General features: G+C 38.7%; 1 protein-coding gene across 1 annotated transcript in view; it reads left to right on the forward strand.

The window, feature by feature from the left end:
- LYST (lysosomal trafficking regulator) overlaps positions 1–18946 on the forward strand; it is a 264929-nt gene that overhangs the window by 46750 nt on the left and 199233 nt on the right. The window contains exons 3-5 of the mRNA XM_075532181.1: positions 1617–1815; positions 14468–14558; positions 16746–18825. Of these exons, the coding sequence (XP_075388296.1) occupies positions 1624–1815; positions 14468–14558; positions 16746–18825 (2363 nt within the window). The 5' untranslated portion in view covers positions 1617–1623. The remainder of the gene's footprint in view (positions 1–1616; positions 1816–14467; positions 14559–16745; positions 18826–18946) is intronic.

Here is an 18946-nt window from a genome sequence, read left to right on the forward strand (position 1 = left end):
ATCCTTTGACACATGTGAACACCTATCAAACCTCTAGTCTATTGATTCATCTTCCCTTTTTCCCTTTGGTATGAAAGTCTTTGTCTCCCACCCCCTTATGATAGTGGTCGTATAGAATATTTTCCCTTTTGCGATTGACCAGTTTCACTCAGCATAATGTTTTCCAGGTCCTTTCATGCTGTGTAGGTGGTTGTGGATCTTTGTTGTTTTTCAGTGGTGCATAATATTTCATTGTGTATGTACACCAAAGTTTCTTTCTCCATTCTTCTCCTGATGGCCATTTGGATTATTTCTACCTTCTTACTATTGTGAACAATGCTGCAATGAACCTGTGTGCATTTATCTGTTTGTGGTATGGCTCATACTTCTTTAGTGTATTTACTTAGCAGAGGTGTTTCTGAATAGCGCAGAGTGTCTATTCTCAGTTATTGAGTTATAGATTACTTTTCACAGTGGCTGTACATTTTTACAGACCCACTGTGAGGGTTCCAATCTCTCTGCGCCTTCTACAGCGTTTGTCATTTCTGTTTTACTTGGCTGTTATTATTGGTATAATCTTGCTGATTTGATTCACATCTCTTGGATGAGAATTGCGTTGTATTTATAGATGCTTTTGGTAGTTTTGACATCATAATGTTAAGCCTTCTTATTCAAGGACATGGGATATTCTCCCATTTATGTTGGTCTCTTTTGGTTTCTTGTAATAGTGTTCTGTAATTTTCTTTGTACAATCTTTTGTTTCTCTAGTTAGGTTTATTCCTAAGAATTTCATCTTTTGTGTGGCTCTAGTAAAGGTTTTCTTGATGTAATTTTCAGAGATCTCTTCCTTAATATCAGATATGTTTTTATGTGTTGGTCCTGAAACTTGCTGCATTCTCAAATCTTTCCATTATTTTAACAGGTTTTTTTTGGTTGTTCAGTCTTTGAGGTTTTCTTCTTTTAAAAAATTTTTTTTTTGTCTTTGAGGTTTTCTATGCATAAAATCATATCATGTGCAAACAGAGTTTCACCTTTTTGACCCATTTGGAGTCCTTTGACTTCCTTTTGTTGTCTAATAGCTATGGCTAAGGGTTCTAGCACATTATTGAATGAGAGTGGAACTATGGGGATCCTTAACTGCTTCCCATTTGCTGGGGGAGTGCATTCTGCTTTTCCCTATTGGTCTTTGGTTTTTTACTTGTGGTCTTTATTATAACTATTCTATTTTTGAAAGATTGATTTACCTGTTTTGAAACACAGAGGCCAGAATGTAAGTAATGAGTTTACTCTTCAGAGAGGTTATTTAAGAGAGAAAGCCATGTCCTAACTTCACTGCCACCACTCCCTGGGTCTACTATCCTGGTGCTTTCACTTACTCATTCCTAGCTATTCTTCGGCATTCTCAAACCCTGGGGCTAGTTTCTGCCATAGCAGGAATTTCTTAAGGGACATTTAGTGAATCGGAGCTATGTGTGAAAAGATAGGGCTAAGTACCCTTGCCAATATGTAGGGCTAACTACCAGTTGTTTAAAGTCAGTCTTCACTTTAAAGTAAACAACAAAAATACATAGTTTAACAGTGCACATATTTATAAGTTTAAAAAGATTCTCTTTTAACCTCTGATATTTGCTTTCTAGCTCAACCATGAGCACCAACAGCAACTCACTGGCACGTGAGTTTCTGACTGATGTGAACCGGCTTTGCAATGCTGTGGTCCAGAGGGCAGAGGCCCGGGAAGACGAGGAGGAGGAGACGCACATGGCAAGCCTCGGGCAGTACCTTGTGCATGGTCGAGGATTTCTGTTACTTACCAAGCTAAATTCTATCATTGATCAGGTAATATTTTCTTATCAAGAGGTATTTTTCATCAATATATTATGTGAGGGTTCTTCAAAAAGTTCATGGAAAAATGGAATTAAAAGGCAATGGAATTTTCCCATAAAATCATTGAGCCTCCTATAGGCACATATAAAGGAGCCATGGCAGCCTAGTGGCTTACACATTAAGCTGATAATGAAAGGCCAGTTTATCAAGCCCACGAGCTGCTCTGTGAGGGAAAGATGAAGCCGTCCACTCCCATGAAAGATTAAAAATCTCAGACACCTGAAGAGGCAGTTCTTTTCGCTGTATCGGTTTGCTCTGAGCCATAATGGTCTCAATGGCAGTAGGTAGAGAGGTACATCATTTGAGTCTCTTAGGTTTGTTTTGTTTTATTGTACTTTGTTTTCTAATTCATGAGTTGAACATGCTAAATCTCTCCATTTACTTGATTCTCTGCAGTATTTTGTAGTTTTTAGCATGAAGATATTGTACATTTTTGCTTAAACTGATTTCTGTTCATATATGTTTTGCTATTACAAATCATATTTTAAATTTTAATTTTCTAGTTCTTTTTTGCTAGCATATAGAAATATAATTGATTTAGTGTGTTATATTTGTTTCTTATAACTGCAGAATCATTTATGAGATTATGAAATTATTTGTAGATTTGTTAAGATTTTCTAAGAAAATCATTATATTATCTGAAAGTAATGACATACTCACTTCTTTCCCAATGTTTGTGTCTTTCATTTGATTTGTTGACTTATGCACTGGCTAGGCCCTCTATACAATGTTGAGTGACATGGATGAAACTGTCTATCCTTCACTTATATATCCTTCAATATTTCACCGTAAGTAGCATGTACTCTAGGTTTTTATTAGATTATTTATATCAGAATGAGTAATTTCTTTTTCCTCCCCATGCTAAGTATGTTTTATCATGAGTAGATGTTAAATTTTATTGAATATATTTTCTGTATCCATGAAACTATCATGATTTTTCTCCTTTATTATTTTAATACAAATATATTACAACAATTATTTTTTAATATTGAACCAACATCACATTCTGGGATTAATTCCCATGATTGTGATTTATTACACACAGATACTTTAATATCTTCTGAAGAAAACATTACTCTGTATAAGTTACAAAAAATACTATTTTAAAGGTTAAAATATGCCATTGTTAATTTTTTACTCAGACCTTTACAACTTTTTTGAAGGAAACCTTGTTCAATTTAAAAATTAATTATCCCAGCTTTTCGTCTTAGCCCTAGCATCAACTACAGAGACAGCTTTCAGTCATTAATAACTTCAGCCCTCAGGATCATCATAAATAACAGAAGGACATTCAGTTGAATGACTAAAAGGATCCCTTAAATTTTTTGTGTGTGCACTAAGGGCATACAACAAAACAGCAAGGGGAACAGAGCAACGAAATCCCCAGGGAATACCAAAAATAGACTTAGGGGCCAGGGCATGGTACTCCATCAGACTCTACCGGAAAATACCCCTAAAGGTCAACAAACAGACCTTGGACTATTTTTAGGCTTTTCTTTTTTGTTGTTATTGTTTTGTTCTTTGTTTTGCTCTGTCTTGTGTTTGTGCATTTTATTATCTTTGCAGGTCTATCTAGATAAAATAGGCGGGATAAAAAACCTGGAGGAGAAAACAACGGAACCAACAGGTTCCGGGGGGCATGGGAAAGGGGGGTTGGGGGAAAGGAAGTGATGTTAACAAACCCAGGAACAAGGGAACATCTAAAACCGATGGCAAGGAGGGTGTAAGAGTCCTGGTAGGGCTTGATTAATGCCAATGTAACTGAGAGGAATTACTGAAACCCAAATGAAGGCTGAACATGATAGTGGGACAAGAGAAAAGTGAAAGGAAATAGATGAAAGAGCTAGGAGGCAAAAGGCATGTACATATGTAAATATATTTATATATGAGGATGGGAAAACAAATTTATGTGCATATATTTATAGGTTTAGTATTAAGGTAGCAGATGGGCATTGGGCCTCTCTCTACTCAAGTACACCCTCAATACAAGAACACTTTTTTCTATTAACCTGGTATTCCATGATGCTTACCTTCTGGACACAATCGTTGAAAACAAAGCGGGTGCATAAGTAAATGTGGTGAAGAAAGTTGTTGGTACCCGGCTATGAAAAGATGTAGCATCTGGGGTCTTAAAGGCTTGAAGATAAACAAGTGGCCATCTAGCTGAGAAGCCACAAAGCCCACATGGAAGAAGCACACCAGCCTGTGTGATCATGAGGTGTTGATAGGATCAGGTATCTGGCATCAAAGACCCAGAATAAATGATCATATCAATGTGAATGAGTGGGAGCATGGAATAAAGACTCAAAGCCCATTTGTAAGCATATGGACAACCCTTTACAGAAGGGTTGTGGGGAGGAGACAAGCCAGTCAGCGTGCAGTATAGCACTGATGAAACATACAACTTTTCTCTAATTCTTTAATGCTTCCTTCCCCCCACTATCATGACCCCAATTCTACCTTACAAACCTGGCTAGACCAGAGCATGTTCACAGGTACAGATAAGAGCTGGAAACACAGGGAATCCAGAACAGGAAAACTCCTCAGGACCAATATTGAGAGTAGCCATACCAGGAGGGTAAGGGGTAGGTGTGGGGAGATAGGGGGAACTGATCACAATGATCTCCCTATAATCCCCTCCTAGGAGGATCGACAACAGAAAAGTGGGTGGAGGCATCAGTTAGTGTAAGACATGAAAAAACAATAATGATTTATAAATTATCAAGGATTCATGAGGGAGGGGTTGGGGGCAGGGGGGGATGAGCTGATACCAAGACTCAAGTAGAAAAATGTTTTGAGAATGATGATGGCAACAAATGTACACACGTGCTTGACATAATGGATGTATGTATGGATTGTGCTAAGAGTTGTACGAGCCCCCAATAAAATGACTTACAAAAAGGAAAATAATATGTGGACTTTTAGACACATGTTCTACTAGATATTCCTGTATATAATTTTAATAAATATTATAACTTGTAAAAAAACTTTGTGTGTGAATTAGGTAAACATTTAAAGAGTAAGATTAGTTTTTTATTTAATAGTTTTTACATCCAGTGTCCCACAAAATTGATTATATTCTCCATGCTGTGCTCGCACTCTCCCATTTCTTCTCTGAGTTTCCTATTTCCTTTTATTTGCATTTTCTACCCCATCTGACCTCACTTTTGCTTTTGTGCACATATTTCTCTATTGATTCATATAATAGAGTATTCTAAAGAACACCTTCCTCTCCAGTGTTATTGTTTACTTTATGGACTGCTGTACTGTTTGACTCAAAGGCAGTCGCTTTGGATGGTTTCATTTTCAGGACAGGAAGGTCTCTTAGGATCATAGTCTCTGGAATTCCTCCAGTCTCTGTCAGATAGTAAGTGTGGTCTTCTTTGTGAATTTGGTTGTATTATCCCCCTCCCTCTCTATTCAGGACCTTCTCTTGTGATTTTGTTTAGCTCATTCTGTAAAGGTAGCCAAAGTATCCCTGTTGGGGTGGTGGTTATGCGTTGGGTAAATGCAAGGTCAGTAGTTTGAAATCACTAGCCAGCTCTGAGGGAGAAAGACAGGGCTTTCTACTCCCATAAAGAGTTATGGTCTCAGAAACTCACACAGGCAGTGCTACCCTGTCCTATAAGGTTGCTATGAGAATTGGCTCTGGCAGTGAGTTTGCGCTTGGGTTTGGTAGTCATAGCCAGGCACCATCTTGTTCTTGTGGCCTCAGGATCTTACAACCTGTGGTTCATTTGATCTTTGGACTGATTGTTGTCTTGAATTTTTGGCTTTCTTAACTCTTCTTTGTTCCGGATGGAAAGAAACTGTTAGTTGTATCTTAGGTGGCTATTTATAAGCTTTGAATATCTAAGACATTTTTCACCAAAGTAAGATACAGAACATTGCCTTTATGAACTATGTTTGCCAATTGACGTAGATGTCCTATGAGTCCCTTATGGATGTTCTACAACATGTCATATGACCCATTTTAGTGAAATTTTGCTGAAGGAGGTTATGCACTTGACAGGGGAAAATACTTAAAAATTATATGTGCCTTAGTTTTAGAAATTCCCCCAGTGGGTGGGTTAAACAAAAAAATTAATTTTTTCACAGTTCTGGAAGCTAGAAGTCTGAATTCAGGATGCTAGCTCCTGGAAAAGTTCCTCTCTAACTGCTCTGGAAGGGGAATCTTTGTCTCAGCTTCTTCTTGGTGTTCTCTGCAGACCTCCACATGACCTCGGTCCTCCCATTGCTTCTTGCTTGCATCTATGCCTAATCCCCTCTTATGTCTCAAAAGTAACTGGTTTAAAACACACCCCACACCGGTATGGCATCATTATATCACAAATCCTCATCCCAAGTGAGATTATATCCATAAGTAAGTTGTTCTCGGGGTACTCTTGAGTCCATTCCAACTCGTGGTAACCCCATGTGATGGTGGAGAACTGCCTCATATGGTTTGGGGCTTGAATCTTTACAGCAACGGATCATTAGGCTGGCCTTTCAGTTAGCAGCTAAGTGCTTACCAACTGTGCTGCCAGGCTCTACTGAGTGTTTATATATTTTTGATACACCACACAGTTCATAGCACCATGAAGTTCATAATATACCATGTTAAGTAGTCTTAATTTAATTCTGAAAAATTTTGGAGATTTTTAGGCAAGGAAATGGGCAATGGGAATTATTCTTCCTATTTGACAACTAAATTAAATCATTGCTTGCACCAACGAGAATTATTTTAGCAGGACAAAAAGTCAGACTTTCAAATGTGATGTGGAGCATAATACTTCACTCTGCGAAATATTTTATTTATTTTATCTAGTTCTATAGTTTCTGTTCACACACATAGCAAGATTATATATGCATGATTGGTCTGGCATGGATGAAGGAACCTGGATGATACTAACACCCCTCCTTGAAGTAATCAAGAGTTTGATTGCAGTAGAAACCAGGCAGTGGGACCTCAAAGCAGTAGATAATCCATTGAATTTTTCCCTGACTGTCCTTACTAATAGCTGGGAACAGTGAATTTATTCCAAAATGTAGTTCAATAGGAAAAAATGTATTTATTTCCTTAGATTTTGTGATTTGATAGTTTGAGCAGGGCTCAGCTGGGGTGGCTGCCAGTGCCGCATTTGGTATCAGCTGGGCTTGCTTAGGAATTTGCAGAAGTTGTCAGATTAACGGAGGGCTGATGGCTGGAGCTGGTAGCGTATTGTCTCTGTCCTCATCTACGTAGCTCCTCATCTTTGAGTAGTCCAGACTCAGCTTCTTTGTTTGATGGTGAAAGCGTTCCAAGAGGGAAACGGCAAGGCCCCTTGAGACCAAGGCTCTGAATTCAAACAGCTTTATGTCTGCCTCGTTCTATTGGCTCAAATAAGTCATAAGCCAGCCCACAATCAAAGACACGAGAATTGATTCTAATGCTTAATGGAAGGAAGTGTACATAATTGTGTGTGTTTAATCTACCATAGTCTGTTCTGGCCACAGTTACTTGCATTCCTCCCACATTCATTCTCTCCCAGGACTCTTAAGAGTTCCCATGTATACTTGAGTATAAGCCGACCCGAATATCAGTCGAGGCCCCTAATTTTACCACAAAAACTGCATTAAAAATGTGCTGAAAAACTCATTGCATCATGACATCAGGCACAGAGTCCATGATCTCATAGCAGATCTGGATACAGGTGACACTTCCAGGTGCAGTAATTTCATTGTAACTCCTCTTCATTGAGAGACCTGGGAACTAGAAAGATAAGTTATCTGCCAGCAGGCCCCTCTTCTTCCTATATACTATGTACAATGATGAGATAGGAACAGAATAACTACCACAGGGACAAGACACATGGTAGTCACTGACCCTTACTAGGTCCGAAGTTCTATGGTGCACACGTTGTCATGCCTCATATTTGGGGACCAGCGATACACTTTTATGCTATGGGAGTGGTGTTTTAGGACTCTTGGCTTTGTCCTCTGAGGTCGTGTCTTCTCCTTAACAAACGGCCTATAATTTGCAGCTTTCTCAGTCTGGTTTCTGTATGCAGAAAGATGAGGTTCTAGAGGCCTCTTCCCTTCGAGCTATTTCATTCTCATTTAGTCCAAGCTATTAGTATGTTTTAAAGTACAATTTTCTTGATAATGTTGGATGTTTCCCCTGAAATCTTAATGGGGATTACTACAAACTCCCAAAGCCATATCTGTAAATGTTTTCAAGGCAGACCGCTTTCTCCTTTGGGTCTGTCAGGCTGGTGTGGAACAATGCCTTCAAGATTCTTACTCATACTTTTGTCTAGCTGTCAGGGCCTACTAAGTACCACCTTTAACCTGTCTAACAAGGTGTATTACAGTCATTTAACAGCTAGATGTTGGTAGAGTGGGCGTGGATGTGGTTGTGGGGTAGAGTGAAGAGGAGAGTAGGGCAGGTTGAAAACATTGCAATCTTCAAGCAAAATAACTGCTGCCTACAGTACTGTCCCCTTCAACCCCATACCCCACTAGCCGTCATTGGTCTGTTAGTGTATAGATTGTAATAGTTTTGCATTTTAAAAGGGTTGGAGTTTTTTTGCGGGGAGGGGGACTGTGGGACCCACAATAAACATATGACCAAGACTATATATGGCTTAACTAAAAACTCACTGCCATAGACTCTATTCCAATTCATAGTGAACCCACGGATCAGAGTAGAACTGCCCCTGTGGGTTTCTGAAACTGTAAGCCTCACGGAGTGACGGGTGATTTTGAATTGCTGACTCACTCACTATACCACCAAACCTAAAATATTTACTACTCAACTCTTTATAAAAACAGATTGCTTCACCCCTGAGGCAATCCAACAAAAACCATTAGCATTATTTTCACATTATAATGTGAATGACATTTGTGCAGATTTGGTATTCTTTAAAATAATTCTGAAAATAAATTCAAATTAGAGGGCTTCCTTCATATGGCAAAGAGTAAAAGAATTAATATTTTTAAGAAGGAGTTCTACAACAGGACCAATATTATAATAACTATTACTTTTTGTTTTATTATCATGTTTTAAAAAATATGCAATAGTAGAATGGAATATAAAATTAATAAGTGCTAAATGTGGGAAAGGCGAGACAATCAAAATATAATATTTTAAGTGTTAAGTGCAGAAAAGTCCAGACTACCATCTCGTAAACGGTTTGAGATAGTGTGTTCAGCAAATTATGGAATATAAGATAAATAAAGTTTCCTTTAACTGTGAACAGCAAGAAAATAAAAATAGATTTTACTTATAGTATTAATGAAGACCACTTTATGCATATATGTATACTGTTTTAGAGTACAAAGGAGATCCAAAATCTCAAATATAATTTGAAGAGACCATTTATTACTATGTCTTAAACAGGAAAAGACAAGACAGAGACGCATCATCTGAATGCAAGAGATCATTAGCACAAGTCATAATGGCGTCTCAGAGTTTGCTGAGAAACTTGACCTGTGGTTACCATGGGTGGGGAGGAAGAGTTTTTGCTCAGGCATTGAGTTCATTGTAATGGAGGTGGAACAATTTGGAGAGATACAACAATAATGGTTGTACAATATGAAATAAATACTTGAATATAAGCTGATAAGCTGACCTGAAGATCAGCCAAAGTACCTAATTTGACCACAAAAACTGTGTATAAAATGTGCTGGAAAAAAATGTGCTGAAAAACTCGGCTTATATATGAATATATACAGTAATCAATGGCACTAAATCATACATGTAGAGGCTGTTGAATTAGTGAATGTTTTGTTGTGTATATTTTTTAACCAAAATTGGGTGGGAAATTACATGAATAACAATGAGTATGGGGAAAAAGAAAATGTTCTAAAATTGATTGTGCTAAAGATTGTACAGTGCTTCTTGATATAGTTGAACTATTGAATTGTATGATATGTGGATGAAGTGCCAATAAAACAGTTCTTGTTTTATTTTAAAGAAATAAACTAGTAAAAAAAAGAAATAAACTAGCTTAAAAAATAATTAAAGGTATCCAGGGTGGATGATACCTTCAGGACCAAGGGCGTGAGGGACGATGCTGGGAGAGTGGAGGGTGAGTGGGTTGGAAAGGGGGAACTGATTACAAGGAGCCACATGTGACCTCTTCCCTGGGAGAGGGACAGCAGAGAAGGGGGAAGGGAGACCCCGAATAGGGCAAGATATGATGAAATAACGAGGTATAAATTACCAAGGGCATATGAGGGAGGGGGGAAAAGGGAGGGAGGGGGGGAAAAAAAGAGGACCTGATGCAAGGGGCTTAAGTGGAGAGCAAATGCCTTGAGAATGATTGGGACAGGGAATGTATGGATGTGCTTTATACAATTGATGTATGTATATGTATGGATTGTGGTAAGAGTTGTTGGAGTCCCTAATAAAATGTAAAAGAAGAAAAGAGAAAAAATGATTAGGGCAAAGACTGTACAGATGTGCTTTATACAATTGATGTATGTATATGTATGAACTGTGAAAAGAATTGTATCAGCCCCAATAAATTGTTAAAAAAATAAAAAATAAAAAGAAAACCTAAAAAAAAAATAATTAAAGGACATTGCAGGTCAAAGGAAATTATCACAGAAATATGATTGGTTGCAGATCAATACCTCAGGGTTACAAATGGGACTACAGAAGTGGGAATGGGACCATACTAATGAAACTGCGTTTCTTAGCCTGCAGTCAGAGCCCTTGACTTATCTAGTGCCAGCTACCTTTGCAGCTTCCTAGTAACTGGTAACTAGTATGAACTTAAAATGTTTCTGGAGCTGAGTGGAAAAAATAACTACATGACTGAGAGTGATTTCACTACTTATTCTTGCTACAGCAAAATTAAACTAATATTTCCTGTAGAAGGGGAGAAATAAAAATACAATTACTAACTGAAGAGTGGTATGATACTGAAAAATTCTATAGGTCTGGCAGTCTGAGTATAGCCATAGGGATGGATCTGTTTATGGCATCCATTAGATGGATGCTAGGAGGACTTCCTCCTGCCCCTAGTCCTTGGATATTGTGTATGTATTTAGGACAATGGAGATTTTGATTTGAAGCAGAGGGATGGAAGTTCTGGTTTGCTAGGATGTCCACAGCTGAAAGAAAAAGATGTGAAGACTTACAAAAGGACAGACTTGCATATGTGGTTTCTTAAGCACTAAAATCATGATAACTGACTCTGGGAATAGAAGATCACCTACAAGTTATAGGTCCAGAGGTTAGCGCACTGCTCTGACAAGAATCATGTTACTGTGAAGCAGAGAACCGTTCCCTTCTGTTGGGTGTGCCCCCTCTCAGGACGGCAGTTGTATTGGAGGGATCAAAAATACAACCTGAATGATCCAGGGTTTCTAAGAACACATCCTCATGAAATGGGACAACAGACATGAAATAAAGAGAATTCAGAAGTCCTGAGAGGGTAAACAGTAACCTTGATTTGGTGTGGTAGGAAAAGTCCTATAGAACAGATGTTTGATGGTGCCTGGCTACCAAAAGATATAGCATCTGAAGTCTTAAAGGCCTGAAAATAAACAAGCAGCCATCTAGCTGAGAAACAACAAAACCCACATGGAAGAAGCACACCAGCCTGTCCCGAATCAATTGCAGAAGACAAAGTGGGTGAATAAGCAAAAGTGGTGAAGAACGCTAATGGTGTTCAGCTATCAAAAGATATCGCATATGGGGTCTTAAAGGCTTGAAGATAAACAGGCGGCCATCTAACTGAGAAACAACAAAGTCCACATGGAAGAAGCACACCAGCCTGTGAGATGACAAGGCATTGAAGGGATCAGGTATCAGGCATCAAAGATCCCCCTCCCCCCCAAAAAATCATAGCATTGTGAATGAGGGGGAGTTCAGAGTGGGGACCCAGGGCCCATCTGTAGGAAATTGGACATCCCCTTGCAGAAGGGCTGCGGGGAGGAGATGAGCCAGTCAGGGTGCAGTGTAGCAATGATGAAATATATTATTTTCCTCTAGTTCTTGAATGTTTCCTCACCCCACTATTAGCATCCCAATTCTACCTTATAAATATGACTGGACCAGAGGATGTACACTGGCAGAGATAGGAACTGGAAGCACAGGGACTCCAGGACAGATGAACCCCTCAGCACCAGTGGTGAAAGTGGCGATACAGGAATTGTGGAGGGAAGGTGAGGGAGAAAGGGGGAACAGAATACAAGGATCTCCATATACCGTCTTCCCTGGGGGACAGACAGTGGAGAAGTGGGTGAAGGGAGATGTCAGATGGTGTACAATAAGACAGAATAATAATTTATAAATCATCAAGGGCTCGTGGGGGAGTGTGGAGTGAGAGGGAGGGGGAAATGAGCCGATACCAAGGACTCAAGTAGAAAGCAAATGTTTTGAGAATGTGATGGCAACATGTACAAATGTGCTTGACACGATGGATGGATGTATGGATTGTGATAAGAATTGTATGAGCCCCCAATTAAAAAAAAAAGAGAGATTGTCTTAAAGGTAGTGTGGGAACCCTTAGGAAGTGAGAGAAATGGGAGATGCTCCAGACCCTGACAGTGGGGTTGGCAGAGGCCAGGAGGAAGGAATGCCAGTTGGCAGCACACTGTTGATTTGCCAGTGTACTGCTGCACACCAAGGGATAAATGGTCTTATAAGGATAGTTTGTCTGTAACAGTTCTCACAGACCCTTGAGATTTCTGCAAACTTCTCTGAGAGCAGAAATTATTTTTTAATCAGTTCATCTTCTAAATCTATTACACAGACTCAGATTAAGAGGACTCTTACTGGATGAAATGCATAAAATTGTGTACATTTGTATAAGATTATGAGCATTTTTCCTGGTATCCAAAGACGTTGAGGTATACACTGTGTGAACTATGTGTGGAAATCTTATCTGGATATCTTTTCAATCTTATTAATTTAGAAGTAAACCAAGTGGGGATGATGCTATTTTGATTTTGCATCTGGAATCTAAAGCCATTCATTCAGTAAAGGTGTGTGGAACACCAACTGTTGTTAGATGCCACCGAGTGGATTCTAGCCACCTTTGCTAATATACCTAGGCTACAGCCACCATGCAGCTATTACTGGAGGCTTGCATGTTCTAATGTCCAACTGTTTCAGTACAATTCCAGACTGATAGTCTCGGACGAAAGACCTGTTGATTTACCTGTAGAAATCAGCCACTGAAAATCCTGGGTCTCTACAACTAATCTCAGGGATGGCTCAAGATCAAGCATGCTTCATTATGTCATGGGATCCATATTAGTTGGGTGCTTCAAAAAGCCCCAAGTTCCCTGTCTTAGTGCATCATACCCTAGAAATCTGAATCCCCAAAGATCAGGTTTTTGCTCCCTTATGTCCTATAGATAATCAGCTTCAAGTTATTTCAATTTTACCTTATATGAGGGGGCTTCAAAAAGTTCATGGAAAAGGACTTAAAGGATAATGCGTGTATACATGAACTTTTGCAGGCTCTTGTTGTCTGCCCTCCTACTATAAGGAACCTTGGGTGTGCAATGGGTTAGCTATTGGGCTTCTAACCGGAAGGTTGGCAGTTCAAAGCCACCAGTCACTTAGTGGAAGATGAGACCATTTGCTTCCCTTGGGAACTATATGGAGAAGTGTTATCTGTCTGCAGAGTTGTTAACGAGTTGGAATTGAATCGGCAGCAGTGAATTTGGGTTTTGATCGTTCCTTCTTGAGGCAGAGCACTTCAGACCCTCATCATCGCTCATCTGGATTCTTAAGTTGCAGTGTCGCTCTGCCACTGACCTGACTACCCCTCTCCCCGTCCCCTCGCAGTTCTGTCCGATACAGAGCCTAGAAGAGTCATCTTTCTAACTGCACCGGCCTGACCGCTTTCCATTGACGGGTGTGAGAGTCAGTTTTGTTCTTAAGTCCCCGACCATCCATGAGTAGGTGTCATCTAAGTGTACCTCTAGCCCAAGTCCTAGTCCACATTTCTAAACTAATAATGATTCTTTTCCAAGCTCCTGAACTGAGTGCCTGTATCATACCTGGATACTTACTCATGCCACATACCTTCTCTTGTTGTCTCATTGTGTATGTGGATTTTATGTACCCAGCGAGAGGATCATCGCTTCCCTAAATAGTAAGATAGTAATTTTGGTGACCACAGTGTGCAGTCAGTAAAAATTTATGGATTACTTTCACTAATTAGTTTTTTTCTCTCTCCAATATATATTACAATCAATTTCCTTTTAAAAGTTGTGTGATCTGAGTTTTACGTTTAAGTGCATGGAGACTTTACATTCCCTAGTTACTTCATGCTGTGTTGCTAAAGACTAGCGCTCAGTTGTTCTTTTTCACCTAGTGAATTTGTTCTTTTGTAGGTGAGGAATTCAGTGTGCATGGTGGTGATAAAAACAGCTGTTTTTAGAAATATCATCAAGAACATGCTAAATACCATCAAATCCTCTTACATTCTTCTGTAATTGAAAAAGTATAAATTAAAAAGTCTCACAGCTTTAATTGGATTTAAAATAGGCCAATTGATTCTTAGCTCCTCAAATATAGCCGCTGAAGAACAAGGACTTTGGGCTCAATTTAAAATAAGACAGTGAGAATTGGTATGTCTCATATTCTCAGTACATGAAAGACTTGTTTCTAATCCAGGCATTAACATGTAGAGAAGAACTCCTTACTCTGCTTCTGTCACTCCTGCCCCTGGTGTGGAAGATCCCTGTTCAAGAAGAAAAGGCAACAGGTAGGCTTCTTTCCTTTGTCATATCACTTGCTTTATGAAAATCCATTTGGGGCGTGGGAAATCTAATTTAAAAGGTACTTTTGCCTGAAAGATGACTACAACTTTCACATTCAGAACAGAATATATGAGGGGACTTTAAAAAGTTTGTAGAAAAAGCCCATTATCTTTTACTTCCATTTCCCACAATCTTTTGGAAGTCACTTCATATTAGTGGAGTTTATCAATTATTGCATCTGAAAAAATTTTTAAGCAAATATTTTTTCTTCCAGTAATATAAAAATTAGGTTATTTGAAGGTAATGATAAGTTTTAAATTTCTGAAGAAGCAGAACACTTTTATAAAAGTAGCAAATCTAAAGATGCAACCAAGAGGACCCAGCCTAACGCAGAGAACAAAAGGCAAAATAAATGACTGGGACCTCCTAAAAAAAAAAAATAAAGATGCAACCATCAGAAAAATGAGTAATGAAAATTTTTGAAGAATTAAATTTTGGTATTTGAAATACTGCTGTCCTGCACTCGTACTCAGGTTTCTCTGTGTTTGTTTTAACTTAGTTTTTCTTGTGTCACTTTTAGAGAGGCTAGTAATATTTTCAGGGATATATAGAATCTTTACATCTAAGGGAGAAAAATGAGGCTTTCTTTTCCTGTAAGGAGTTAGTTTTGGAAACCCACAAAGGCAATTCTACCTTGTCCGATAGAGTAGCTATGAGGCATCAACTCAAAACAAAGTGGGTTTGAAAGGAGACCAATATGTACTTTAAATATCTCATTTTGAAAAGATAACCTCCATATATTAATGTATATTATATAGATCATATCAAGTACATAGATCTTAAGCGTTTCTGGAATATATAAATGGTGAGCTATTTGAAGTTTAAGCCTCTGTTTAGAAAAAATATCTTGTATTTTAATGCCAAGTATGTGTTTTTAATAATTTTCTGTTATGAAGTTCTCCTTTTAAAGAGGTGGCTAAGGGCTTGTAGTTTTTTTTTTATAACTTTGTTGATTCACAGTCTCTGCTTTTATATTTTTCCCTGATTTGATAGAATTCACAAATTATTTATCACTTAAGAAATCTAATTAATGTCCTTTTGGGAAAGTTGCCTGCCTCTTTTACTTAAGTGGAATTTATCAGACTTCTTTTAATTTACCCCCCTCTTATTAGTTTTGTTCTTTTCTTAATTAAATCACAAATCTTTTATTTCCAATTTTTTATTCATTCTGTTTCCATATTATTTTAATATGATTCATATATTTGCAAAAGGAAAGACCAATTTCAGTATCTTTTTAGTTAGTGAAGAAGATTCATTCTTCCCCAAGAAATAGTCCCACATGGCAGGCCCTGGTTTAGGCACTGAGGAGGGCAGTGATGCCTCTCTCTGCCTGGTCCCTAGTTCAGTGTATGGCATACACTGCTCACTAAATATTTTTAAGGTATTCTAACCTCAAATTCTTGGGGACATTTAGAGTCATTTGGATGACTTTGAAGTAATTTTGAAGAACTTAAAGTTTTTGAGTAATAGTATATGGCTATCAGTGTATACGCACACATGCACACACTGTGTTTGAAACTATATCTTACATGTGTAACTTATTTAGTGACACTATCGGAAGAGATCTGTAAAGTGATATGAATAATAGTGCTGACAGCAGTAAACAGCAAATCATCTAAAGATCCTTCTAATTGGAGTCAGTAGGCAATCTATGATGTGAGTCAGATTTACTGTCCTAGTGCTGTCTTTCATTGTTGTTTCCCAAATCTCCTTGTATTCTTTGAGTTCCTGCCACCTTTTGTTTAGAGCATGGAGCCTGGTGGCATAGTAGGTTACCCACTGGGCTGCTAACTGGAAGGTCAGCAGTTTGGAAACACCAGCCTCTCTGCTGGAGGAAGCTGAGATCTTCTATTCCCATAAAGAGTCACAGTCTTGGAAACCCACATAGGCAGTTCATTCAGCTCTGCCCTATAGGGTCACTGCGAGTTGGAATCATAGTGGATGGGAGTGAGTTTGGATTTTGTTTTCTTACTGTTTAGTGCAAGAGTACATATGTGGAAGAAAATTGACCCAGAAACATAATAAATAACTTTAAAGAAAATAAAAGTATATAAATAAGGGTATAATCATTTATAGCAACTGAATTTTAAAATATATTGAGGAATTAAAAGTTTTTCTCTTTCTTTTATTAGATTTTAATCTACTGTTCTCAGTTGATATAATTCCGACCAAGGAAAGGGATGCAAGTTCACAACGGTCTACTCAGGACAAATTATATTTAGAAGGAAGCATTTCATCTGGTCAGGTTTCCACAAAAGTAAACATTTCTCAAAAAAGCAGACGCCAGCGTAAAATCACCCATCGCTACTCTATACGAGATGCAAGAAAGACACAGCTCTCCACATCAGATTCAGAAGCCAATTCAGATGAAAAAAGCGTAACAACAAATAAGCATAGGAGGTTCCATTTGTCACAGCATTACGCAACACAGTCCCCTACAGAGGACCACTTTAGAGCAAAAGTTGACCATTCAGTAACCAAAGAACAGACGACTCCTGACATTATGGCTTTAGAAAATTCCAGAGAGATTATTCCAAGACAGGAGTCAAACTCTGACATTTTAAGTGATCCAGCTGCGTTGTCTATTATCAGTAACATGAACAATTCTCCGTTTGACTTATGCCATGTTTTGTTATCTTTATTAGAGAAAGTTTGTAAGTTTGACATTACTTTGAATCATAATTCTGCACTAGCAGCTAGTGTCGTGCCAACACTGACAGAATTCCTAGCAGGGTTTGGAGATTGCTGTCGTCTGAATGACAGTTTGGAGAATCAAGCGGTTGCTGCAGGCTGGACTGAAGAGCCCGTGGCTTTGGTTCAAAGGATGCTGTTTCGAACAGCGCTGCACCTTATGTCAGTAGATATTATTGCTGCAGAGCGGATGCCAGAAAGTCTTAGGAAAAATTTAACTGAGTTACTTAGAGCAACTTTAAAAATTAGAACTTGCCTGGAAAAGCAGCCTGATCCCTTTGCACCAAGGCAAAAGAAAACACTACAGGAGGTTCGGGAAGATTTTGTGTTTTCAAAGTATCGGCATAGAGCCCTTCTGTTGCCTGAGCTTCTGGAAGGAATTCTGCAGATTCTAATCTGCTGTCTTCAAAGTGCAGCTTCTAACCCCTTCTACTTCAGCCAAGCCATGGATTTGGTTCAGGAATTCATTCAACATCATGGATTTCATTTATTTGAAACAACAGTTCTTCAAATGGAATGGCTAGTTTTAAGAGAGGGCGTCCCCACGGAGGCCTCGGAGCATCTGAAAGCCTTAATAAATGGCGTGATGAAAATAATCAGCACTGTCAAAAAAGTGAAATCAGAGCAACTTCATCACTCGGTGTGCACACGAAAAAGGCACAGACGCTGTGAATATTCTCACTTTATGCATCATCACAGAGATCTCTCTGGTCTTCTGGTTTCAGCTTTTAAAAACCAAGTTTCAAAAAACCCATTTGAAGAGACTGCAGATGGGGATGTTTACTACCCTGAACGGTGCTGCTGCATCGCGGTGTGTGCTCATCAGTGCTTGCGCCTACTCCAACAGGTGTCCTTGAGCAGTACTTGTGTCCAGATTCTGTCTGGTGTGCGTAGCGTTGGAATATGCTGTTGTATGGACCCAAAATCAGTAATCATTCCTTTGCTCCATGCTTTTCAATTGCCAGCACTAAAAAATTTTCAGCAGCACATATTGAATATTCTTACCAAACTTATCTTGGACCAGTTGGGAGGAGCAGAGTTATCTCAAAAAAGTAAGAAGGCAGCTTGCAATATTTGTACTGTTGACGCTGACCAGTTGACCAAATTAGAAGAAGCATTGCAGGAAAACTCACGTGACACTGAACCTTCATCAAATTTGTCTAGTCCCTCTTACAGATTCCAAGGGATCCTGCCCAGCAGTGGGTCTGAAGACTTATTGTGGAAATGGGATGCTTTAGAGGCTTATCAGAACTTTGTTTTTCAAGAAGACAGATTGCATAGCATACAGATAGCCAACCACATATGCAATTTAATTCAGAAAGGCAATGTAGTTGTACAGTGGAAATTGTATAATTATATATTTAATCCCATGCTCCAAAGAGCAGTTGAATTAGCCCATCATTGTCAACACCAAAGCATTACTGCAGCTCGAGCTCATGTACGTCTCCATCACAACCACAGTTTGCCTCAGGAAGTGCTTCAGATTTACCTGAAAACTCTGCCTATCCTGCTTAAGTCCAGGTTTGTATGTGTGTGTGTTTTGGTCAGATCTTTTTGAGTATGTGATGAAGTGTATGCCTTTGAATTTCTAATCTTATTAACTCCAGGAATTCATCATTACTGAGACACTTTACTCTTTTTT

Source organism: Tenrec ecaudatus, chromosome 1 (assembly GCF_050624435.1).
Source record: "Tenrec ecaudatus isolate mTenEca1 chromosome 1, mTenEca1.hap1, whole genome shotgun sequence".
NCBI lineage: Eukaryota > Metazoa > Chordata > Mammalia > Afrosoricida > Tenrecidae > Tenrec > Tenrec ecaudatus.